The sequence below is a fragment of the Rhinolophus sinicus genome, chromosome 1 (assembly GCF_057876585.1).
Source record: "Rhinolophus sinicus isolate RSI-liver-muscle chromosome 1, RSI-T2T, whole genome shotgun sequence".
Classification (NCBI taxonomy): Eukaryota; Metazoa; Chordata; class Mammalia; order Chiroptera; family Rhinolophidae; genus Rhinolophus; species Rhinolophus sinicus.
In genome coordinates this window covers 184,653,180-184,675,579 of record NC_142501.1, presented here as the reverse complement: position 1 = coordinate 184,675,579, position 22,400 = coordinate 184,653,180, and the positions used below count along the sequence as shown (strand labels likewise).

Sequence of the window (22,400 nt, the reverse complement as noted above, 5' to 3'; positions counted from 1 at the left end):
GTTTTTGTAAATAAAGTTTTATTGGAAAACAGCCATATTCAGTTGTTTATGCATTGTCTGCGGCTGTTTTTGCACTACTACCTCAGGGTTGAGCAGAAACCTCATAACCTGTGAAGCCTGAAATATTCACTCTGGCCCTTTAAGGAACAATTTTGCTTTTTGTGCATGGTGTCAGCAGCTTTGCGGTATACTTTCTGTAAGTCAAGATTATAGAATACCTGGTCCTTGCCTAGGAGCAGGGATACAGATGGTTAGAAAGAAATGGAAATCATAAATATTAATAATGAAATTTCCGTCATCTTGTAGATCACCTCCCATTTTCAAACACAGTTGATACCACGGTCTTAGGTAAAGCAGTTTTAAACTAAGCCATAAGGAATTATAAGTGAAAAGGCAAATACTTTGCCCTGATTATGGTGTCTAAATGGGGGAAATTATTGCCGTTTAGAAAATGGGGATGAGAATGTGAGAAATTAATGAAAGTTGTTGTAAGTATCATTGGCCTCAGGTCCATAGTGGTCCATTATTCTTTTATTCTGGATGGAAAATAGATGGATGAAAATTTAACAGTGATGCATCTGGGTTATGTTAGTTGGGACAATACCCTGGGAATGTAGCTTCCAATGGATCAGGTACTCTTATTACATTGTTCATCCATTGAAGTTCTCTAGTGGAGAAACCAGATGGTAGGGATGAAAATACAGCCTGGAACTATAGACAGTTAAAGCCGTTTGTGTAATTCATTGATAAATAGCTACAAGGGATTGAGAAGACTAGAAGTTTAAGAAAGACCTGGTTCTATTGGCAAGAAAAAATTGGGCAGACAGATCAAATGGTCTTTGGATTTCTGAGTGGAACTGATAGTAAGGAAATATTGGAAGAAATTTTGGCAGTAAAATCCTTTATATGTTTCTAATGTGAACTTTTAGTAAGTCATCCATCTTAACTTTATCTGTTAAATGTCCAGTGTGGAGCTAGATTAATTCTTTTTGGAAAGAAAGCCTAGGTAGGTAAATTATTATAATCTGTGAAATATGTGTATTTGAGACAGAGTTTATTTTTTATGTTTCCTTTTGCACGTCCTGTCACAGAAATAATTTTGCTAAATGGCGATTTTACAAAATCAGATTTGACCTGATTGAAATCTAGGAATGTAGTCATCATACACCTGAGATGTATTAACCAAAGGGTCACATTCAAAGATAGGCACCTGTTCCTAATTAAAGAGGACACAGGCTGTGTATCCAGCACACAGCTAACACACCCTCATCTTAGAAACACCCTCATCTCAAAACCCATGTCTTTTTGTGTGTGTGTGTGTGTGTGTGTGTGTGTGTTACTTTTTTTAAATTTTATTTTATTAAATTTATTGGGGTGACAATTGTTAGTAAAATTACATAGATTTCAGGTGTACAATTCTGTATTACATCATCTATAAATCCCATTGTGTGTTCATCACCCAGAGTCAGTTCTCCTTCCATCACCATATATTCGATCCCCCTTACCTTCATCTCCCACCCCCCTTACCCTCTGGTAACCACCAAACCATTGTCTGTGTCTGTGAGTTTCTAAAACCCATGTCTTTCATCTAAATGTTTCAGTACATGTTTCTTAAAGGTAAAGACTTTAAAAAGCACAACCATGGGTGGCCGGTTTGCTCAGCGGTTAGAGCAAGGTGCTCATAACACCACGATCGCTGGTTCGAGTCCCACATGGGCCAGTGAGCTGTGCTCTCTACAACTAGATTGAAATACAATGACTTGACATTGAGCTGATGGGTCTTGAAAAAACACACTATTCCCCAATATTTCCCAATTAAAAAAGAAAAAAGAAAGCACAACCATGATGCCACCATTGCACCTACATCATAATAATAGTTTCCTAATATTATCCAATAACCAGTCAGTGTTCAAATTTCTAATAATTTCATGGTAGTCCCATTTTTTTACAATTTGTTTGAATCAAGATCTAAATAAGATCCACACATTGTGATTGGTTCATATATCTCTTGTCATAATTTACTATTTTTTAAACTTTTTATTTTGAATAATTCTAAATTTCCAGAAAAATTACAAGAATAGTACCAAGAACTCCTGCATATTCTTCATCCAGATTTCATAGTTACTAACGTTATAGTTTATTTGCTTTCTTTGTCTGTTGGAAAATTGAAGACACGATGACTCATTACCCCATAGCATTTCCTAAAAATAAGGACAGCTTCCTACCTAACCACAGTATGCTTATCAGACCAGGAAAATACCACTGATGTACTACTATCTAATGTGTATACTCCATTCAAACCATGCCATTGTTCTAATAATGTCCTCTACAGCAAACCAACAGCAAAAATAAAGTCTTCTTTTTGCCGCCTTTCTTTTCTGGTTCAGGATCTCATTCTCATTCAATCTGAAACAGTCATGTAGTCTTTATTGTCTTTTCAAGTCATTTATTTTGTTGAATGCCTCTTCGTTCGGTTTATCTGCTGTTTCTTCATGATTAAATTCAAGTCACACACTTTTGATCAGGAGTTCCGTAGAAAGCAATGTTGAATTTTCAATGCATCGTACTTGGTGGCTCACAGTTTCTATTTGTCCTATTACAAATGATGTTAACTTATTTTATGTTACCTTTAATCACTTAAGATTGTGTTTGCCAGGTTTTTCTGCTGTAATAGTTAACTATTTTGTACACACTGACAAGTATTTTGGGAGAGAGATTTTAGGCCATAAATATGCTGTTGTCATCAAACTTTTACCTGCTCATTTTAGCACACTGCAAATACTGCCAAATGATGATTTACCAATTCCATTATTTCTTCTACATTTATTAGCTGACCTACCATAAGGTAGGATTTCCACGTCTCCCCCATTGGTTTATTCATTTATTTTATTCCTTATGGGCTCACAGCTTCCTATTTTACTCAGGGAGTTACAATCCATTACTCTCATTTACTTTGATATTTAGCTTGTCCTGGGTTCGCCAAACTGTTAGTTATATCTTTTGACATGTCATTCTTTGAGCACTTCTTTTCTTTATGACACAAAAGATGTTTCGGCTCATGTTTGGCAACAGGTCTTTTAATAATGTTTTTTTCAATATTGTTTCATTATAATGATGAGATGCTCTAAGAATTTAACTCTCCTCTATATCAATTAGCCTGAGATAAAATTGGTTTCCTGATATGTCATTTCACTTAGTTATGGAACCTTTTGACGACCTTGTTAAATGAAGGCTTACTGTACTTTCCTTGCCTTACCCCGAGAATCAGCCATTTTGCCAGGGAGCCCTGGTTTATTTAAGTGGGGAATGGTAGTTAGGATGCAAAATTAGGGCTTTAGTTTTGCTCATTGCCATTGAGTAGTTGTTGCTTGTAGGACCTTTCAGTGGATAGAACTAAGAAATGTACGTTTGCACGTATATATGTGTACTCACACACATTTATGTCTGGCCCTGTATCTATCTCTCTATCTGACAACCATGAGGTCTCCCTCTTTTCAGTCCTAATCCAATACATAGTCTGTTCTAGCCTTTCCCCTTTCTGTGTTTCTGCCTTCCGTCTGTGATGAGAATCCTGGCTCTCGTTGTCCTCAGTATATTTACTTATTTGCTCTACCTGCTCGTGTGTAAGGGATTGATGCTGCTACACTGTAATCCAGAATCCCAACCTGGCTTCATAAAGCAGCGGAGGATTCTAGTCAAGCAGAATAATCAGTATAAAGAAGCATATTTGGATAGATAGTCAAGTTTTTGAATGACAAATTTCTCTACCTTACTGTCTTCTTCTAATAAAGAAATGTCTTGGGTCCTATGGAGGGATTTACCAGGTGGGTATTGAAGGCAGACCAACAGTTTCTATCCATGTATGCAGCTGAACCGAGATGTTAGGGCCAGCAAGTCTGTTATTCTCAAGTTTCCCATTAATGTAGAAGCTAATTGTTATAAACCCATCACTGTTCTATTACATATCCTCAGGCATGTAAGATTTGTAAAGGAAAAATATATTAGAAGTATAGGTCCTATTGTCATGGGTGAATGGTCAAAATAGTCCAGGTTTTTCTGATTCTGAGAACGGATGTTTGGTTAATCCTAAGCGTCAAGCTTCAAGAATTGTTTATACTTTGCAAGGTCGCCTGTTAGAAACATGCTACTCTTAACTCTGGAAATTCTCTTTTCAGATGCTGTCTTTGCATTTCAGTTACGCAATCCAGTGCACAATGGACATGCTCTATTAATGCAGGATACCCATAAGCAACTTTTAGAGAGGGGCTACCGGCGCCCTGTGCTTCTCCTTCACCCTCTTGGGGGCTGGACCAAGGATGATGATGTCCCTTTGATGTGGCGTATGAAGCAGCATGCTGCAGTGCTGGAGGAAGGCGTCCTGAATCCTGAAACAACAGTTGTGGCCATCTTCCCATCTCCCATGATGTATGCTGGACCAACTGAGGTAGACTGCTTTCCAGATTTTCACTATCGCAGTGTTGAAACCACTCTTACTAACACAACTAGTGTCAACAACAGATCTGTCTGTTGATTTTTCTCTGATCTGTAGGGCTGTTGCAGACATCAGGTGCCTCCGGAGTACTCGCCTGCTCTGTCAGGGATGTTCTCTAGTGGGGGCCGCCCCGCAGCATCCTTCTTGGGAAAGGGCAGGCAGGGGCATTCTTCTCTTGCTCTTATTGCAGTTCTTGGTCCCAGTTGTGGGGAAAGCTCTCTGCAGGCAGAGGGCTTGGTGGGCTTGGGCAGGTGTGACACAGGTGCTCTTTGTAACTGCTGGCCACATTACAGACACAGCTCTGACAACATGGGTCTTAGCCCTTTAACAAAGTCCTAAGTCACTCTTCCCAGGGGACAGCTTTGCTCTGATTTTCTTTCTTCTGAAATTTGGAAGGGCCAGTGGTATTTCAGTAGGAAGAGAAGCATAGTATCTTTAAAAAAAAAAAAAAAAGCTTTCAGGAGACATTCTTCATCTGTTCTTTTATGAAGGACTGAAGCATAATGGATTGCTTCTTGAGATTGGGTGTGGGGAGGGTTCTGGAGTTCTGTTTAGGGAGCAAAAGGATTATTTTGAGATCTTTTATAACCATACATAAAGAGGCTTTCATTAGGTTTTTATTTCAAGGCAGAGTAGGTTTTCTAAAAATATTTTTTGAATGAATGAATGAATTAATCAATCAATGACCTAAAAAACAGTGTGTGAGAAGTGGCTAGCCAGCTTCTTGTTGTGTGTTCCAGATAAAGAATAGATGGCACATTATTGCTGCATTCTTTTTCATCCCCACCTTACAGGAAGATGAATTTACTTGGATTTATCTGGGAGGCAAACCCTTTTAAAAAGGATTAAGTAATTTAGTTTTATTACTATATACTCTGTGATGTCTTCCTCAAAAAAAAAAAGTTTAAAAGGAAATCCAAGCGTGTGTGCTATTGTTTGGGATCAAGCCTAAAAAGTTTTATTGGAGCTTAGTTGTGGGGTTGTACACTCTGTTACCTCATTATCCAAGAAAACTAGGCAAGCAACATACAGTCACAACACGCCGAAAGATTAAAATGTATTTGCCTCTTCTCTTGGATCCAGCCAGAATACCGCATTATTAGAACTTCCACATTAGGTAAAACTACTCACATTCTTCCCTTTTTGTTGGTATAAAATGTTCGTAAGAATTGGGCAGTGGTAGCCCTATGAGTGTCCTAGAGACCACCATGACCTTTAGTTTTTACATCTCAAGGAGGAACTAAATTGTTTTGGAAATAAAGTAACAGTTTTATTACAATAGTTCCCCAAACTCCACTTTGGTGCTGTCTTCCCCTCCCCCCCCCTTCTCCTCCGTAGTGGTCGGTCGTCCTCATCATCGTCCTCATCATCATCGTCATCATCTTAAGGGAATCATTTGGTCTGAAGTTCTCCAAAATTATAGGGTGAATGGTTTTCCATGGGAAATGACCCAAGTGAGTTTAGCATCAGGAATGGGTTTATGATCAATAACCTCAGGAAGAGCCATCAGGGAAAGTGAAGGAATTTACCTTCCCTATTTGTGTTTCTCATTCCCTTAAAGGGGAAGAGATAATGACCTTTTATTAACTACATAAACTAAAAACTGCTTTTTAAAAGGTGGGACTGAGGGGATAGATACATAATAAATGCAGCCAGCTGTAGTAAAAGCGAAAATTCTTTCTTGAGAACACCACAAAGGGTCAAGCATGCTGTTTTGTCCACATTAGAAGGATTTTCATGTCTTCTGATTTCAGAGTCGGTGTAGTTCTTCAGGACGACTCACAGGTGACGGCACCTGAAGGTACCTTTGGGGTGCTTACATTTTGGCGTACATTAGTCTTCCTCCTTGTAAGGCAAAGCCAACTGGTTGGTAACCTGGTTGCAGCAGGCCTCAGAATCGACTTCCTTTGCTACCCACGAGGGCATGGTCTGGAAAAAACAACACAGCCTTTGTGGCGGAGGCCAGGCTCGGTCCTGGGCCTGGCTTACCAGCAGCGGGTGTATCGTCTCAGGTTAGACTTCTCTGGGCTGTGCTTAAGTGCCCTGTACCTGGTTATTTAAGGGATGCGCAGGAGAGGGCACTGAGTGCTCTCTAAGGTTCTCTCCCATTCTGATCATTTCCTATTTTGTCTTATTTTAACTTCATACTGAAGTGTAATATTCATCAGAAAAAGCACACATTTCGTAGGTATACAGTTAAATGAATTTTCCCCCTTTGAACACAGTCATATCACCCGCACCCAAATTTAAAACAAACAAAAAAATTCGAACTATTATCAGCACCCCAGTTCTCCTTCCTTCCCCTCCTTTTCATTACCTGCCTGTCGCCAGTAGCTGTCACTGTCCTCACCTCTCACATCACATCGTGAATGCACTTTGCTTGGGTTGAGGTTTGGGTTCTCTGGGAAGCAGACTCTGAGAGTGGGTTCAGCATTCAGGACATTTATCAGGGACAGCTTTGGGTGATTGTGGAAGGGAAGAGAAAGGAAGGGAGTAGCATTGGACAGAGGGAGATGTTGATCTGTGATTCAGTCTCAGGAGAAGCCTAACTGATCCCATGTGGCGTTCTGGAAGGGCCATCAGAGATGTTCCAAGTTGCATAAGAAACAGGTATTCATACCCTACCTGACCAGTGATTGGCTGCCCAGGGAAGGGCATGCCTTTGGGCTGCTCCCGTAGAGGCAGTTTCTAAAGAGGGCTGACAGCGGCCGGGTATGTGCTGGCACTCCTAGATGCTGGGGAATGATCCTCCTTCCTGAAAGGGACCTGGGTGTTGCATCACAGCATCCATTCCAGAGCGTTCTCACACTTTTTCTAACTGGAACTATTTCTCTAATGTCGGGCTACTTTCGCTTTATGTTATGTTTGTGAAACTCGCCCTTATTGTTGTGTGTAGTTCGTTGTAGGTTGGTCATTCTCAGTACTGTGCGGTGTCCTATGTGTGATGGCACCCAATACTGTTGATGAGCTTTTGGGCAGTTTTCAGTTTTTTGCTGGTAAGAATTATGCTGGTACGAAGGTTTTAGTGCATGCCTTTTCGTGGCGATTTCTGTTGGTACATACCTTTGCTGGGTCAGGGCGTGTGCCTTTGTTCAGCTTTAGTAGATGCTGTCAGTCAGTTGTCCAGTGGGTGGTACCGTTTTACACCCCTGTCAGTAGTGTACTTCCTCACCTACACTCGATTAGCTTTTTCACTTTAGCCATTTCGGTCTTTTAGCCCAGACTGTTTAGCCAAGCACTGTGTAATACTTTTATTATTTCTTAACCAACCTCAAAAATGTTTTCATTGAACCAGTTTCACAAAAGAGGAAATGGAGAAGTAGTAAATGAGTTGTACTTATATGTAGTGATTGAGAAATAGAATATAAAAATAGTCCTTTTTATTGTGCTCTTCCTGTATTTGCCAAGCAGTATTGGAAGGGCTTTACATGACTTAGCTTATCCTTAGAGGGTAGGTACTATTACTGCTTTCAATTATAGATGAGGAAACTGAGGCAGAGAGGTGAAAAACTTGTTTAATCACATAGGAGTCTATAGATAGTCTGGCTCTGGAGCCATGTACTTAACTTTCACAGGACGTTTTTGTTTTGTTTTTTAAATCTTGTTATATAATATTCAAATGTTTTAAAAAATATGTAGTTATGTATTTTTTGAGAACAAATTCTTAAACTATCCTGTAGGAGCTCCAAAATAGTGAGTTAGCATGGCCCACCTCATTAGAGGTGGAATCTCTAGTACAGTGGCTTTTACTTATTTTTTGATTCTCACAGCCTAGAGTGCTGGGTTACGAGTCTTTGTATACCCTGTACAGGCACACCTCGGAGGTATTGCAGGTATAGTTCCAGACCGCCTCAATTTAATATCACAGTAAAGCGAGTCACATGCGTTTTTTGGTTTCCCAGTGCATATAAAAGTTATATTTACGCTATACTGTAGCTTATCAATTGTCAATAGCATTATGTCTAAAACAATAATGTACGTATCCTAATTAAAAAGCACTTCATTACTGAAAATGCTCACCATCGCCTGAGCCTGTTGGGAAAATTATGCTGACAGACTTGCTCAACATAGGGTTGTCACAAACCTTCATTCAATTTGTGGAAAGTCTGCAAAGCACAGTAAAGAAAAGAGCAATAAAGCACGGTATGCCTGTATTCTTTCTGTGCTCTTAGACGCTATCTGCCTTATGGTATTAGTAATATCTGACTGTGGTTTTTGTTGTTGTGAGGAGTGAATAGTATAATGTAAAGCATTTAACACATTGCCTAGCTCTTGTTAGTATATGGTAATTAATATAATATTAATTAATACACTGCCTTAAAAAACAATAACAAGCTACTTTGTTGCAAGTTCTCAGGATCCCTAGTATTCGGTTTTCACATCCAGGGAGCTGCCTATATGTACCTCCAGGCTGCCTGTCCATCAGCATGAATTCCTAGGATTTTGTTTATGGCAGAGAGCCTGCGATGAACTCCTTAGCAGACTTCATGTCAGAGCATGCATCCTCTGATTTGGAATGCCCTTGGGTGTTCGATAGTATATAACGCTAATGTAAATAAAGAATATAAAAATAGGTAACAGAAAGACAGTGAAAATCACTAATTTTTGAGTGCCTGCCTATGCCTGTCACACATCGAGCAGATTATTTGCTTACATTAGATAACCTCATCCCCACAACAACTCGGTGAGATAGGTTTTATTCCTATTTACAGAGAGGTTAGTAAAGCTCAGGGAGGCCAGGTGCCTTCACTGTGGTTTGTCAGAAAAAAATCAGAGCTGGTCAGCAGTCACAGCAGTAAAAGCAGATTTTCCTCAGGATCTTTTATTGCAGTAGAGGAAAGGGGACTTCAGGGTAGAACTGGACTCACTTCTGAATATGGCACAGACAGGTGGGGAATTATAGCCAGGGAGAGGGGGGTATAAGAGTCATGGATGGATAACTACTAAGAGGAAACATCACAAATAACAGTCAAGGGATGATTCTGGTGAAACAGCCCTCGCAGGATTGTTGCTGAAAGCAGGCCTGCCTGATCAAATATCTCTTGGGCGATGGTAGGGGAAGAAGAATTGAATCTGATATGGAGGATTTGGAGTTCTTGCTAAACTGACGTCGTTAAGATTTGTGCTACAGCGGCTGGCACAGGCCCAACAAGGACGCACGCTGAAAGTCGAGTCCCAGAGGGCGTCAGAGAACCTGACTAGCATTGGGTTCAAGGAGCAAGTCTGTGTCAGATGTTGAAACCAGCAAAACACAGAACTGGGACTGAAACTCAGGCCTGTGTGACCCTAGGCTTGTGTGTTTTTTTCACCAGTGCTCCTTGCTGCCGGCAAGCTTCTGCGAGGTCTGTGCCTTGGCATTTGATAGGAAGGCAAAGAATTTAGGTGCCCCAGGTGCCTCCACAGAGCTCCGAGCTCTTCTAAAAGGTATAAAGGCACCTCAAAGTTTCATCTGTCTGTTGACCTCTTTCTGGAGTGTCAGTTACAGGCTAAGTGGTTCTTGTCAGGAAGTACCGGATCTGGTGCCTGAGCAAAAGGCAATACTTAACTTCTGATCTTTTACAGAAAAAAACTTGAGAAATGCTAGTAAACATCTTCATTTTTTAAACCATTACGTATTTTAATGTTTATGGCCTGGCAGTATTTAAAACTCTGAGATTGAGTGGATTATGAAAACTATCCATTTCTTTTTCTCAAGTGCCTCACTTGTGTTTCTGACCTATTTGGCTTATTCATAGCCTTAAGTGAACATTTTCTTTTGTAATAAAAAAACACACAAAAAAACACACACTAGTTTTTGTAGCTTTTCCAGTGACATCAGGAAAAAGTCTGCCAGTAATGCTTATTTGCCAACTAATAATAATAAAATAAAAACAATGACTCTTCCTTTAATCATTTTCTGTAGGTCATTTAGAAGGCATTGGTACCAGATTTGTTTCCCCAGCACAAATGCTTTTCAGAGCAGAGAGCAACTGTCAAGCCTGTTTGGTTATCAACAGATGTCCCTGGTTTTCCAGTCTGTAAAGATTTAATGGCTTGATCATAAATTCCATTTTAGGCATTGGGTGGGTGGGGGGTGGCATGTGAAAGGAGAGTTACTTTTCTAATGCTAAAAAGGTGTTACATACACACATGTATATTTTTGTGAGGTATTTGTGACTGTCGAGGTTGTGTCTGTCCCTTCTCACAAAATACTAAGTCCACTTTTGTAAAGGACAGATAACGCTTTCTAAGACCTGTTTCATGAAAATAAGATGTATTTTGGAATGTGGATATGTACAACTTACAGCTATATCCTGATTTAAGACATTTGAGAATTGCCAGTTGAATTATGGAGAGAACGCATTATTGGAGGTAGGAAGTTTTCTTTGCCATGGAAGTTATCCATGCACTGGTAAAGGACTCCTTCACAGAGACTGATTTTGTGTAAGTGAACAGGTGCCCTTATAACAGGGATGGTAGAAGCATATAGGAGTCCCCTTCATCCTCAGGGGATATGTTCCAAGACCCCCAGTGAATGCCTGAAACCATGGTTAGTACCAAGACCTTTATATACTATGTTTCTTTCCTATACAGACATACCTTTTCCCTTCAAGGAAGCACTTACAGCTTCTCTTTGGCATATGCAAATTGCCAGCCTCACTACTCTTACACTTTGGGGCCATCATTAAGTAAAATACTTAATTTTACTTACCATGTTTCCCCGAAAAGAAGACTGGGTCTTATATTAAGTTAAATTAGTTTAAAAACTAGGTCTTATGTTAAATTTTGCTCCAAAAGATGCATTAGGGCTTATGTTCAGGGGGTGTCATCCTGAAAAATCATGCAAGGGCTTATTTTCTGGTTAGTTCTTATTTTTGGGGAAACACGATAGTTACATGAACACAAGCACTGATAACTGAGACAGCTACTAAGTGACTAACGGGTGGGGAGTGTGTGCAGTATGTGCAGATGCTGGAAAAAGGGATAATTCATGTCCTGGAAGGGATGGAGTGGGAGGGCACGAAATTTTATCACGTCCGTCAGAACAGAGCTCAATTTAAAACTTATGAATTTTTTATTTCTGGAATTTTCCATTTAATATTTTCAGACCTTGGTTGATGGTGAGTAACTGAAACCATGGAAAACAAAATTGCGTATGAGGGGGGATGCCTGTATTGCCAGCTGGATGCCTGTGTATTTGTTTAATTAGTTCATGCTTTATACCAGTATCTGTCTGGAGCAGTAAACAGGATGTCTGTTAGGATATAAACCTGTTCATCCCTGTGACACTTGCTAACAACCTAAAGGGACATTTCTTTCTTGAGATCGGAGCCTAAAATTATAGGAGCCATAGACTCCCACGTTTCAGTTGTAACCTTTGACCCTCTGAGGGCTTTGGTAATTTTGTCTTCTAACCATTTATTTTATCCATGTTTCTGGAGTAGTGCAACATAGGTTCACAATCTCTTATCCAAAATCTTTGGAGTTATATATTATTTATTCTCTTGGTGGGTCTGGGACATAAGTAACATTAAAATTTCTTAGCAAAGTGTATGAGTTTTTACATTTAAGTGGGACCAGTATAACTCATAAATAACTTCATGTGAGTTTTGATCAGGTTTTGCTAAATTAGTTTAAAAACTAGGTTTTTGAATTTCAGATGGGTGTGTTAACTAATTTCACAGAAGAAAATCCATATCAAATCATCACATTTCGTACCTTATACTTACAGAACATTATCTGTCAATTACATCTCAATAGACCTGGAAAAAAGTTGGATTTCAGATTTTTGAATAAGCAATTTTGGGTCAGTACCACAAAAACATTTTAAATCTGTTGATTTATTTTGAAAGTAATTTTTGGGATCTGTATAGCCTGATATTTTACATACTTTTAGTTTGTGTGTCTTGAGAACTGAAATGACTAATCTAATTCAGACATATTAGATTTTACAGGTGTTGTAGGATGCTTTTCATGATGGAAGAATGTCCTTTCTTCCTCCTGATTTTTCTATAGATTTTCAGCTCAGAATCTGTTTCTGTTTCTTACTGAAGCATCATGTTTTAATATTTTCTGTTAGCCTGTGTTTTCAGGTTTTTCTATAGTTAGGTAATATATACTGTTTCTTTCCTAAACATAGTACTATGTTGTATTTTCTCTCCTGCTGTGATGTCCTATCTTATGGTAGGGCTTGGCACAGTTTGTAAGCAGCTCAGTAAGAACAGGTGTCCATGGAGTTGGGGGTTGAAGAAACCCAGGGATAATACCGTTCTTAATGAATAGTTGTTCATTTTGCAGCCTTGGGCATGTTATTGAAATTCTCCAAGTATCATTTTTCTTATTTGTAAAACAGGCATAGTGACTATCTTGACACTTCCTGTAATCATCAAATGAGACAATGTTTATAACACACTTTGTACGGTGACTGGAATGTTAGGAAGAGCTCAGTAATTGGTACCTATTTCTATCTTCTCTCACCCTGGTAAAGAACTTCATTAAATGTTTTCTAAAGCTTTACCACCATGATTACTTTTCTTTGGTTCCTTAAAATAATAATCGGTAAGAGGGTAGAGAGGAGGAAGAAAATCAAACACTTCTGGCTTTTATCAAAAACAAATTTTGAGGTTCTTAGGCTTGGGGGCAGGGGTGGGAGCAAAAGGGGAGGCTGGGCCATAGTGGATTTGTTCTCTCCCCACTGACCCTCCCACTCTGCCAGGCTGGGCTCAGCCAGGGCAAGGTAATTTACAAGAATAAGATTAGTTTGGTTGCTGGTGGTTCTGAACAAATACATCTCTTGCATTTGAGTTGTATCAGTTTGAAGAATGAGATTCCTTGAAGATAAAGGAAATCTTTGGGAAAGTCCTTATTTTATATATCAGGCCTCAATTTCTTGATTTGTAGAATGAAAGATTTGGATTTCACAATCTAAACCGCCTTTCAACTCTTAAGATTGTGTGATGAGAGTAATTGTAAGGTGTTTCCTAATTCTCTTTTACAAACTGGAGAATGAAACGTCTATGTAGATTTCATCATTTTGCACTGGAAATCAGAAATGTGTCTCTTGGGAGGACTGAGTACTGTTCAGTGTCTATATAGAGTAGTAGAAATTGGCACAACCACGTAGAATACTAGGAGTACAGAAAAGCTAGAAAGCCATCAGTACCCAGACTCCACAGGATGGGAGGGGTGAGCCTCCTCTTTCATTGTCTCTAGATTTCCCCAGTCAGCTTGAAGAGTTTAAAATGACTGCTGCCTCTGAGAAATCAAGAGGCAGGCAGTTATGATTTGGGAATTTTAAGAAAATAGATTAATACTGGAGTGATGTGATAATGTACAAAGGAGAGAGGGGTATTTTAACATGGAATTCATGAGATGAATGAAAGTATTGATTTCTTTACTTAACAAAAAATGGTAATGGATACGACTTTTTAAAGAATTTTAGTAATGTTAAAATAAGTACATTTTTGATAGTTTGGAAAAGAAAATTTGCACATTTATGTAAAAAAAATAATCTCTGTGCATGAAGTTCTTTTATAAACCAGTTGAGTATCTGAGTTTTGCCCTATGGAACATTGACTTTAATACAATTTACTACATTTAAAGCAAATTATGGTGTGAATAAATAAAGAAATAGGTTGTCGTGCGGGAGACCCTGCTCACTGCGCCAGTTGTCGTGCGCGGAGGCCTGCTTGCCATGCCACTTTTCAGGCGGGGCGGACTGCGGGGTCTCTGCTCCCGCTCCCACACAAGAACGCAGGATATGGTGAGGCCAAAAAGGAGCACCCACAGAGCCATAGGTAGGGGAGTCATGCCACTATGGTCTCACTGGAGGCTGGGTTCACTGGACGTGCGACCTGCCGTCTGCCTTTCCGCCAACCGACCGACCCACGACTCTCCTCCACTCTCTCAACTCTGTTCCTCTCCTCTCTTCCGCTCTCCTCGGCTCTCCTCTTCCACTTTCCTCGGCTCTGCTCGGCTCCTCGGCAATCTGGCGGCTGATCGGCTAACCGGCCACAGCTGACAGCCAATCAGCCACAGCCGAGCCAGCACCTCTCCACGTGAGGCCGAGAGCCTGTAAACTACTCTCTGGGGCTCTGTCCCCACATAGGTCACTTAAGTTGGACTTAAATAATTGTTCTATTTATTATCCTCAGTATTTTTAATTAAGAAAAAGTGAAACTATATACTAATTTGATAAGACAATTTTCAAAACTTAGTTGAGGGTGAAGTGAGATAATTATTCAACCTCAGTATTAGTTAGCATTTGACATTTGTATTTAGTCCTCCTGTCATTCCCTACCTTCGTGTTTGTTTGTTTTTTTTGGTTTGTTTTTTGTAAGTTTATATTTTGAAGTTTTTGAGGAACCTCCATACTGGTTTCCATAGTGGCTACACCCATTTACATTCCTACCAACAGTGCACCCGGGTTCCCTTTTCTCATCCTTGCCAGCACTTTTTTAGCTCTTGTCATCTTCTAGACAGGCAGCCTGACAGGTGTGAGGTGATACCTCATTGTGGTTTGATTTGCATTTCCCTGATGATGAGTGATGTTGAGCATCTTTTCATGTACCTGTTGGCCCTTTCTGTCTTCTTTGAAAAAAGAAATGTCTATTTCCTCTGCCCATTTTTAAATTGGATTGTTTGTTTTGTTATTGAGTTGTATGAATCCTTTATATACTTTGGATATTAACACTGTATCAGATAGGTGGTTTGCAATTTTTCCCTTTCTGTAGGCTTTCTCTGTAGGTGCAGAGTCCCACACAGATGGAGAAGCCAAGTACCCACCACTCTCTCTTTCAGTGTTGTGTCACGGGGGGGGGGGGGCATTAAAAAGTTCCTCCTACCCTCTCAAATGCATCTTCATTTTCTTAATTACCATGAAGTTCAAGGTACAGTTTTCATTTTTTTAAGTATATGCATCCTCAGACTTAGTTGGTTTTTCTTCATCTCTCTAAGGTGTTGAATTATTTCTCTTGAGTTGTTATTATCCATCATTCTCACTTCTTTCCTTCTTTTTCCTCAAGGAAAGCAATGTGGAAATTCTGATCACACAATGAATCAAGTCCCTGCATGGGCTTTCATTATTCTGTTTCTGGGGTGGAAACCCTCTCTGCTGTGCTGGGATCCTTCTTGGTCTTTTGGAATTCAGACTCCTGAAGGAGATCCCTCCTTTGTTTTGAGTTGCATGCTTTTGCTGTCATTTCTCTAATAACACTGAATTCGTAATTCAGTGAGCAGTTTTCCAAGAACTAGCTAGGTAGGACATGCGTGACTGTGATAGAGATCAAAGCCTAAAGCCTTTATTTCATTTTTCTCCCAACGTTTCTATTACGTATTTTGCATTGTTTTATGAAACTGCTTCTTATACTTTCTATATTATAAATATCCTTCCATGTAAATTTAAATATTGACCTTACTTTCTGTTTTAATCACCTTACAGTTTTCTAGTGTTAGGAAATTAATGGAATCAACACTCATACCCACAGAAGGATCTTTGGGTTGTTTTCTGTCTTTTGTTGTTAACAACCCTGTGATGAATCCTGAAGTGAACATCTCTGCATACTTGTCTCAAGATTATTTCTGAAATTGGAATTGCTTGGATTGTTGACATGCTATTAACATGTCTTTCACATGAGCAGAGTCAGATAGTATAATATTAAGGCAGGTGATCACTGCACTTAAATTTTTGCTTCTTCACTGAGTTTGAATCTCTGGAGCCCGTCACAGGTCTCTGTGACTGTCAAGATGCATACACAAAGAAGCGTATTTATTGAGCCAGGTTTTTTTCTCTGCGAGCCTATGTCTTTAAGACCTAGAAATACCACAGTGTCCAGAAAAATTTAACAATTATACTGTTTTGGATGATAAGAGTATTTTTTAAGTTTCATTATATAAATGAATATTTCTTACATAAATTTTTAGTTCCGTGATCTCAGTATATAGATTTGTCTTTCAATAGGGTTGAGGTACTCCCAGTATATAAATTTGTTAGTGGTTTCGATTATTTTAAAGTGTTAATCCTCTGGTCACTTCTGGTTGTTTCTTGTTTTCATTTCTTTTAGTTTGGCTAATAAAAACAGTTTCTAGGAAGTTGGAAGTATGTAGAATAAAATAGCCCTTTTTTCTTCCACCTGTCTCCTTTAATTAATCTACTTTTAAATGCAGCTTCGGACAGAAGAAGTCACTTATTTCAGATACTGGATGAGGATCTTCTTGCCTTTTTGTCTAATGGCAAAAAGAGAATAATTTTAGTGAAGATGTTTTTCCCTTTATTTCTCTCCTTTGGCTTATATTAAGTTGTATCCAAATGAGTGAAGAACAGCAAATATATTCAATATTAATGCTTGGGGTTACAATGCAGTCTACAAGTCTTTTTTTTTCCCTCAAGTTTTTATTTCACTTTTTGTTTTAGGGAGCGTGTTACCTTTTTCAGACAATGAATGGGTTTCCTTAGTTAAGACACTAACTTGCAGAAGTCCTGTTAAAGAGATGTATTCATGTTTGGTTAAGGACAATAAAATATAAAAGGAAAGGAAAACAATAAAACATTTTAAGAAAAACTTTAAAAATATATTCAGAGTGTTGTGGAAATCTTAGATCTTGTGAATATTTTTGCAAAATTTAGACATCCTTTAATTTTCTTCCAGCTTGTATAATAAATACAAAATCTTGTGGTTCGTGTAATTTGAAACACATTTAAGCAATGTGAAAATTTGAACCCTATAAACCAGATGAGGTAAAATTTGAGCTACATTTTTAAAATTGTCTTTCCTTTTTTAAGTTTTATTTTAAATAATTTGTAGATACCATATCTGCTTAATTTTGTTAGGAAATAGGAACCTTAATAAAGTTTTCTACCATTTACTTGGAAAAAGTAAAACATGATGAGCGTACAAATTAGTACTCCTTTATAAAATAATCTTGTATGGACCTCAGATGCACAGAATTAGATTAATCAGAATCTGTGGTACATGGTACACTGTCATTGGTCCATGAGTTGCTCTTTTAAATTTTGATTGCTTATATATTTCTTATTTTTGAAAATTGAGTGAACAACTGTGAATTGCCCCGACCTGAGATACTTGCATCTCCTAGGTGCTCCTACCAATCCCATCTGAAACTGGAATTGCTTAGGTTTTTGGCATGTTATCAACATAACTTCCAGAAATTTTCAGTTTTCTGACATGTTACCAACATAACTTCCAGAAATTTTCAGTTTTCATTCACAGAAGCAGAGTAAGGATAGTATAATATTTAAGCATGTGATCACTGTGCATTTAAATGTCTGCTTTGTCACTGACTTTGAATCTGTGGAACCCACAAAAGGCCTTTGTGACTGACATGATAAACAGAGAAGCACCTTTACTGAGCCAGATTCTTTCCTCCATGAGCCTGTCTTTAAGCCCAAGAAAATACCATAGTTTCCAGAATAACTCTCCTGCCATTCCCCTCCTGTCAGGTAATCACAATTCTTGAAGTTTGCATTTTTTTATTTCGTTATATTTACGTACATGGACACATAGTTTTATCACAGGGACATATGCTTACATGATATATTATTTAGCTTGTTTTCCAACTTTATTATAAAAGGGTGTAGTACTTTATATAGTCTTTGGGGACTTGCTTCCATTGCTGTGTTGCTGCACTTCTGTTACTGTTAAGAGTCTTCCGTGTCATTGTGCATATAGCTATAGTTCATTCATTTCACATATGTGACAGTGTTTCATTATGAGAATATAACATAATTTCTTTGTCTTTTGTTCCCATTGTTGAATGTTTATTTCCTTTTTTATTGCCTGTGTTCTATTTTTGCTTTATATTACTTTTTTCTATTATGAATAGTGCTACTGTAATTTTTTGGTGCCTGTCTCATGCACGTGTGCAGAAGTTTTTCCAAGAAGTAGAATTTCTGGAACGGTTGAAATGGAGATATCCAACTTTAGATAGTAATGCAAAGTATTTTCAGAAATGTTTTTTTTTTTTTACCATTTTACATTCTTAAACTCTCAGTGATACATAAGAGAGCCAAATAATTCACAAGTTCTTCAGCTGGTATAACATTTTTAGGAAGTGATTTGATAACTTGTAACTAAAGTCTTAAATTGTGTGGGTTTTGGCTTTCTCTTCTTAAGGAAATAGATCTCTTAATGTCTACAGTTCAGCCTTCAAGTTTCCATTTCCTCTATATCCTTGCTGCCCTCTGTGGTGGTCTCATCCGCTTTCCTGTTTAGACACCTCCTCTATGCTGGTGATACGCAGATCTCTATCTCTAATTCATTCCTCTTTTCTGAACTCCAAACCCATATATCCCACCACCTTGATGTCCAACAAATAGCTCAGATTTAACTGTCTGAAATGCTAATTGCCTCTTTTTCATTTTACCCCCTCTAAACCTACTTTATTCTTACCCCCCCACCACCACCACCCCCTGTCACTATCTCAGTTGATTGAAGTTCCTTCAGAAATCTTGGAATCATCATTGACTGGTCTTTTTCTCTCATAACCCATGCCTGGTCTGTCCACAAAAATGCTGTTCCTTCCACTTTCAAAATATATCTAGGTTTCTGCTTCTGGCCATGATAGAGTAATGGATACTGGGTTTGCCCTCTTGCTGAAAACAGCTATGAAATTGATTAAGTAAGTGAAACACCTATTTGAAAGCACTGGCAAACAGGCCGTGCAGGAATCTAATCCCCGAGAGGTGGGAAGCACACACAGTGTTGACTCTTTTCTGCGCCAGGGGACAATTTCCTGACCACAGCACAGACCGTGGGAATCCAAGTAGAACATGGTGGTTCTTTTGCGCTGAGAAGGCAAAGATTGGATTTGGGGGCTACGGGTGCAGCTGAGACCTGCAGAGTACTTACGGGAGAGGAGGAAGCAGCACAGAGCTGAGGCACCAGAAGATGTGAGGGTCTTGGTTCCTCAGGCGGCATTTGTGCAGGGTAGCAAGACTCTGTGAGGCCTGGTGGAGAATCGCTGCAATAATTTAGTGGAATGAGGATACTAGAGGGTGGGTTACACACTGTAGGTGGAGGATGACATTCCAGCCCAACTCAAGTGGAGATACCGTGTTAACACGCCAGGCAGTGAATTGAGACACCAGAAAAACGTGCCTTAGGAGTAAAGACCCCTTTACTACTACGCCCTAGATGGGGTATTTTGGGTCTGGGTCCAGTCAGGATGTGGAAATCGCACAGAATTTGATGAGGGCAAGTTTAAAGAATTATTAAACTTTAATAGGGAGTGACTATACACATGTACAGTGCAGTCTAAAGGGTACCCTATGGCTGGGGGAGATTAACCAAAGGAAGGGCCGACTTGTAAAAGGGACCCCCTCCCTAAGGGTGGGCTTCAGACCTCACTGAAAAAGCTATGGTTTCATTCGTGGATGGTAGAGGAAATCAGTGGATGGCCTGGACCACAACTGTTTCACAGAAGCCAGAGAGCAGGAAACAGACCTCCGCTGCACAGGCCAGCTGAGACTGACAGACTGGTGCCTATAGTGGGTCAGGGCGTTGGGAGCCCACTTGCTGCCAGAGCGGTGCACTTTGTGTGATATCTGTGTTGAGAAGAATGCAGGAAACAGCCCTCTGGGCACAGGTGCGTGGGGAACAGAAGGGAGTCAGGGAGCCCCTCCCTGTGGTGGGGAGCTTGGAGTGCACCAGTGTCTGCATTTGGAAGTCTGCAGCGAGGTAGCCACTGGGTTCAGGCTGGGGCTTTGAGATTGAGAAGTATTTTGTACTTTGGGCATGCTCATGAAACAGAGTACACGAGATATCCCGTACACAGGCCCCACTGACACCCCCTGACACCTACTTCCTACAGTGTCCCCGTGATGCCCTCTACTGATGAAACAACATTATGGTCACTGTAAAAAAGAAATGCTTCAAGAGTTCAGTCCGTGATCTCAGAGCATGCACTGAAGGGTGACTTTGGAATCGAGAGGCAATTGATTGATAATTGGCACAGAAAGCTAGAGTGGGCCTGCCTAACAAGTCTGAAAACCAAGCCTCCAAAAGATGAGGACAGGTGCTCGTACCTTACCTGCCTGCTAGAATGACACTCTTAACACTGTCAAGGAAAACAGCACAATTCAGACTCCAGAACAAATCACCCACAAGTCCAGTATGCAGTAACAAATTGCTAGAAATATGAAGAAGCAGGAAAGTGGGATTTATCATCCAGAATAAAAACTGTCACTAAAAACATGCCTTGAGGTGATGCTCACGTTGAAATTAGCAACATGAAAGGAAAATTTGCTCTTGTGGTTGGGGAATCTCAGAAAAAAATGGAAAGTATAAAAAAATCAAATGGAAATTCAAAGACTGAGAACGTATAGTGTTTATTGAATGGACTTAAAAGCAGACTAGAGTTTGCAGAAGAAAAGGCTGGTGAACTAGAAGTCAGGTCAGTAGACATTTAAAAAAGAAAAGAAAAAAGAAAGAAAATAGATGGGGAACATGAACAGAGCCCAGTGACTTGTAGGCATTATCAGTCAGGCCATCTAACATACTCGTATGCGTAATTGGAGTTCTGAAAGGAGCAGAGAGAGAAAAAGGAGCAGAGTGGCAGAAAAAGGTTTTGAAAAAAATGACTGAATGTTTTCTGAAAATGGTGAAAAATATCAACCTAGAAATTCAAGAAGCCTAATGAATCTTAGAAAACTAATTGAGAGAAAACCACATGTAGGCGCATAGTTTGTTGAAAATTAACGATATAAAGAGGAACCTTAAATCAGAGTGACGGAGGGAGAGATAAAGAGGGAACCTTAGGGAAATTTGCTGAGAGAGTAGATCTTAAGGGTTCTCACACACAGAAAGGTAGCCATGTGAGGGAATGGATGCGTTAACTAATTTGATTGTGGTAGATGTTTTTCAGTGTATACATATATCAAGGCATCGTGTTGTATACTTTTTTTTCATTTTTTAAATTAGTTTCAGGTATACAAAAGCCTCGTGATCAGACATTTATATACCTCACAAAGTGATAACCCTAATAAGTCTATTACCCATCTGATACTGTACAGTTAATACAGTATTATTCACTATATTCTCTATGCTGTACTTTACATCCCGTGACTATTTTTTTGAATTGTAGTTGACATTCAATATTATTTTATATTAGTTTCAGGTATACAGCATAGTGGTTAGATATTTATATAATTTATGAAGTGATTCCCCCATGATAAGTCTAGTACTCATCTGACACTATACATAGTTATTACAATATTACTGACTATTGCACATAGTATACTTTACATCCCTGTGACTATTTCGTAACTACCAATTTGGATTTCGTAGTCACTTCTCCATTCTCACCCAGCCCCCCTGTCCCCCTCTTATCTAGTAGCTATCAGTTCTCTGTATCTATGAATCTGCTTCTGTTTTGTTTGTTCATTTGTTTTGTTCTTTAGATTCTACATATGAGAGCATATGGTATTTGTCTTTCTCAGTCTGACTTATTTCACTTAGCATAATACCCTCTAGGTCCATCTATGTTGTTGCAAATAGTACAGTTTCATTCTTTTTAATGGCAGAGTATTATTCCATTCTATATATGTACCACAATTTATTTTATCTAATCATCTACCAGTGGGCATTTTGGTTGCTTGCATATCTTGACTATTGTGAATAGTGCTGCAGTGAATATAGGGGTGCATGTATCTTTTCAAATTCGTGTTCTGGATTTCTTTGGATAGATACCCAGGAGTTGAATTTCTGGATCATAAGATAGTTTTAATTTTTTGGAAAACCTCCACACTGTTCTCCATAGTGGCTGCACCAATATGCAGTCACATCAACAGTACACAGCATTCCCTTTTCTCCACATCCTCGCCAACACTTGTTGTTTGTTGATTTATTGATGATGGCCATTCTGACAGGTATGAGGTGACATCTCATTTGCATTTCTCTGATGATTAGTGTCG

At 39.2% G+C, this 22,400-nt stretch overlaps 1 protein-coding gene across 1 annotated transcript in view; it reads left to right on the top strand.

Moving 5' to 3' along the window:
• PAPSS1 (3'-phosphoadenosine 5'-phosphosulfate synthase 1) overlaps nt 1-22,400 on the top strand; it is a 98,203-nt gene that overhangs the window by 53,619 nt on the left and 22,184 nt on the right. The window contains exon 10 of the mRNA XM_019741988.3: nt 4,176-4,444. Coding sequence (XP_019597547.1) covers nt 4,176-4,444 — 269 coding nt within the window. The remainder of the gene's footprint in view (nt 1-4,175; nt 4,445-22,400) is intronic.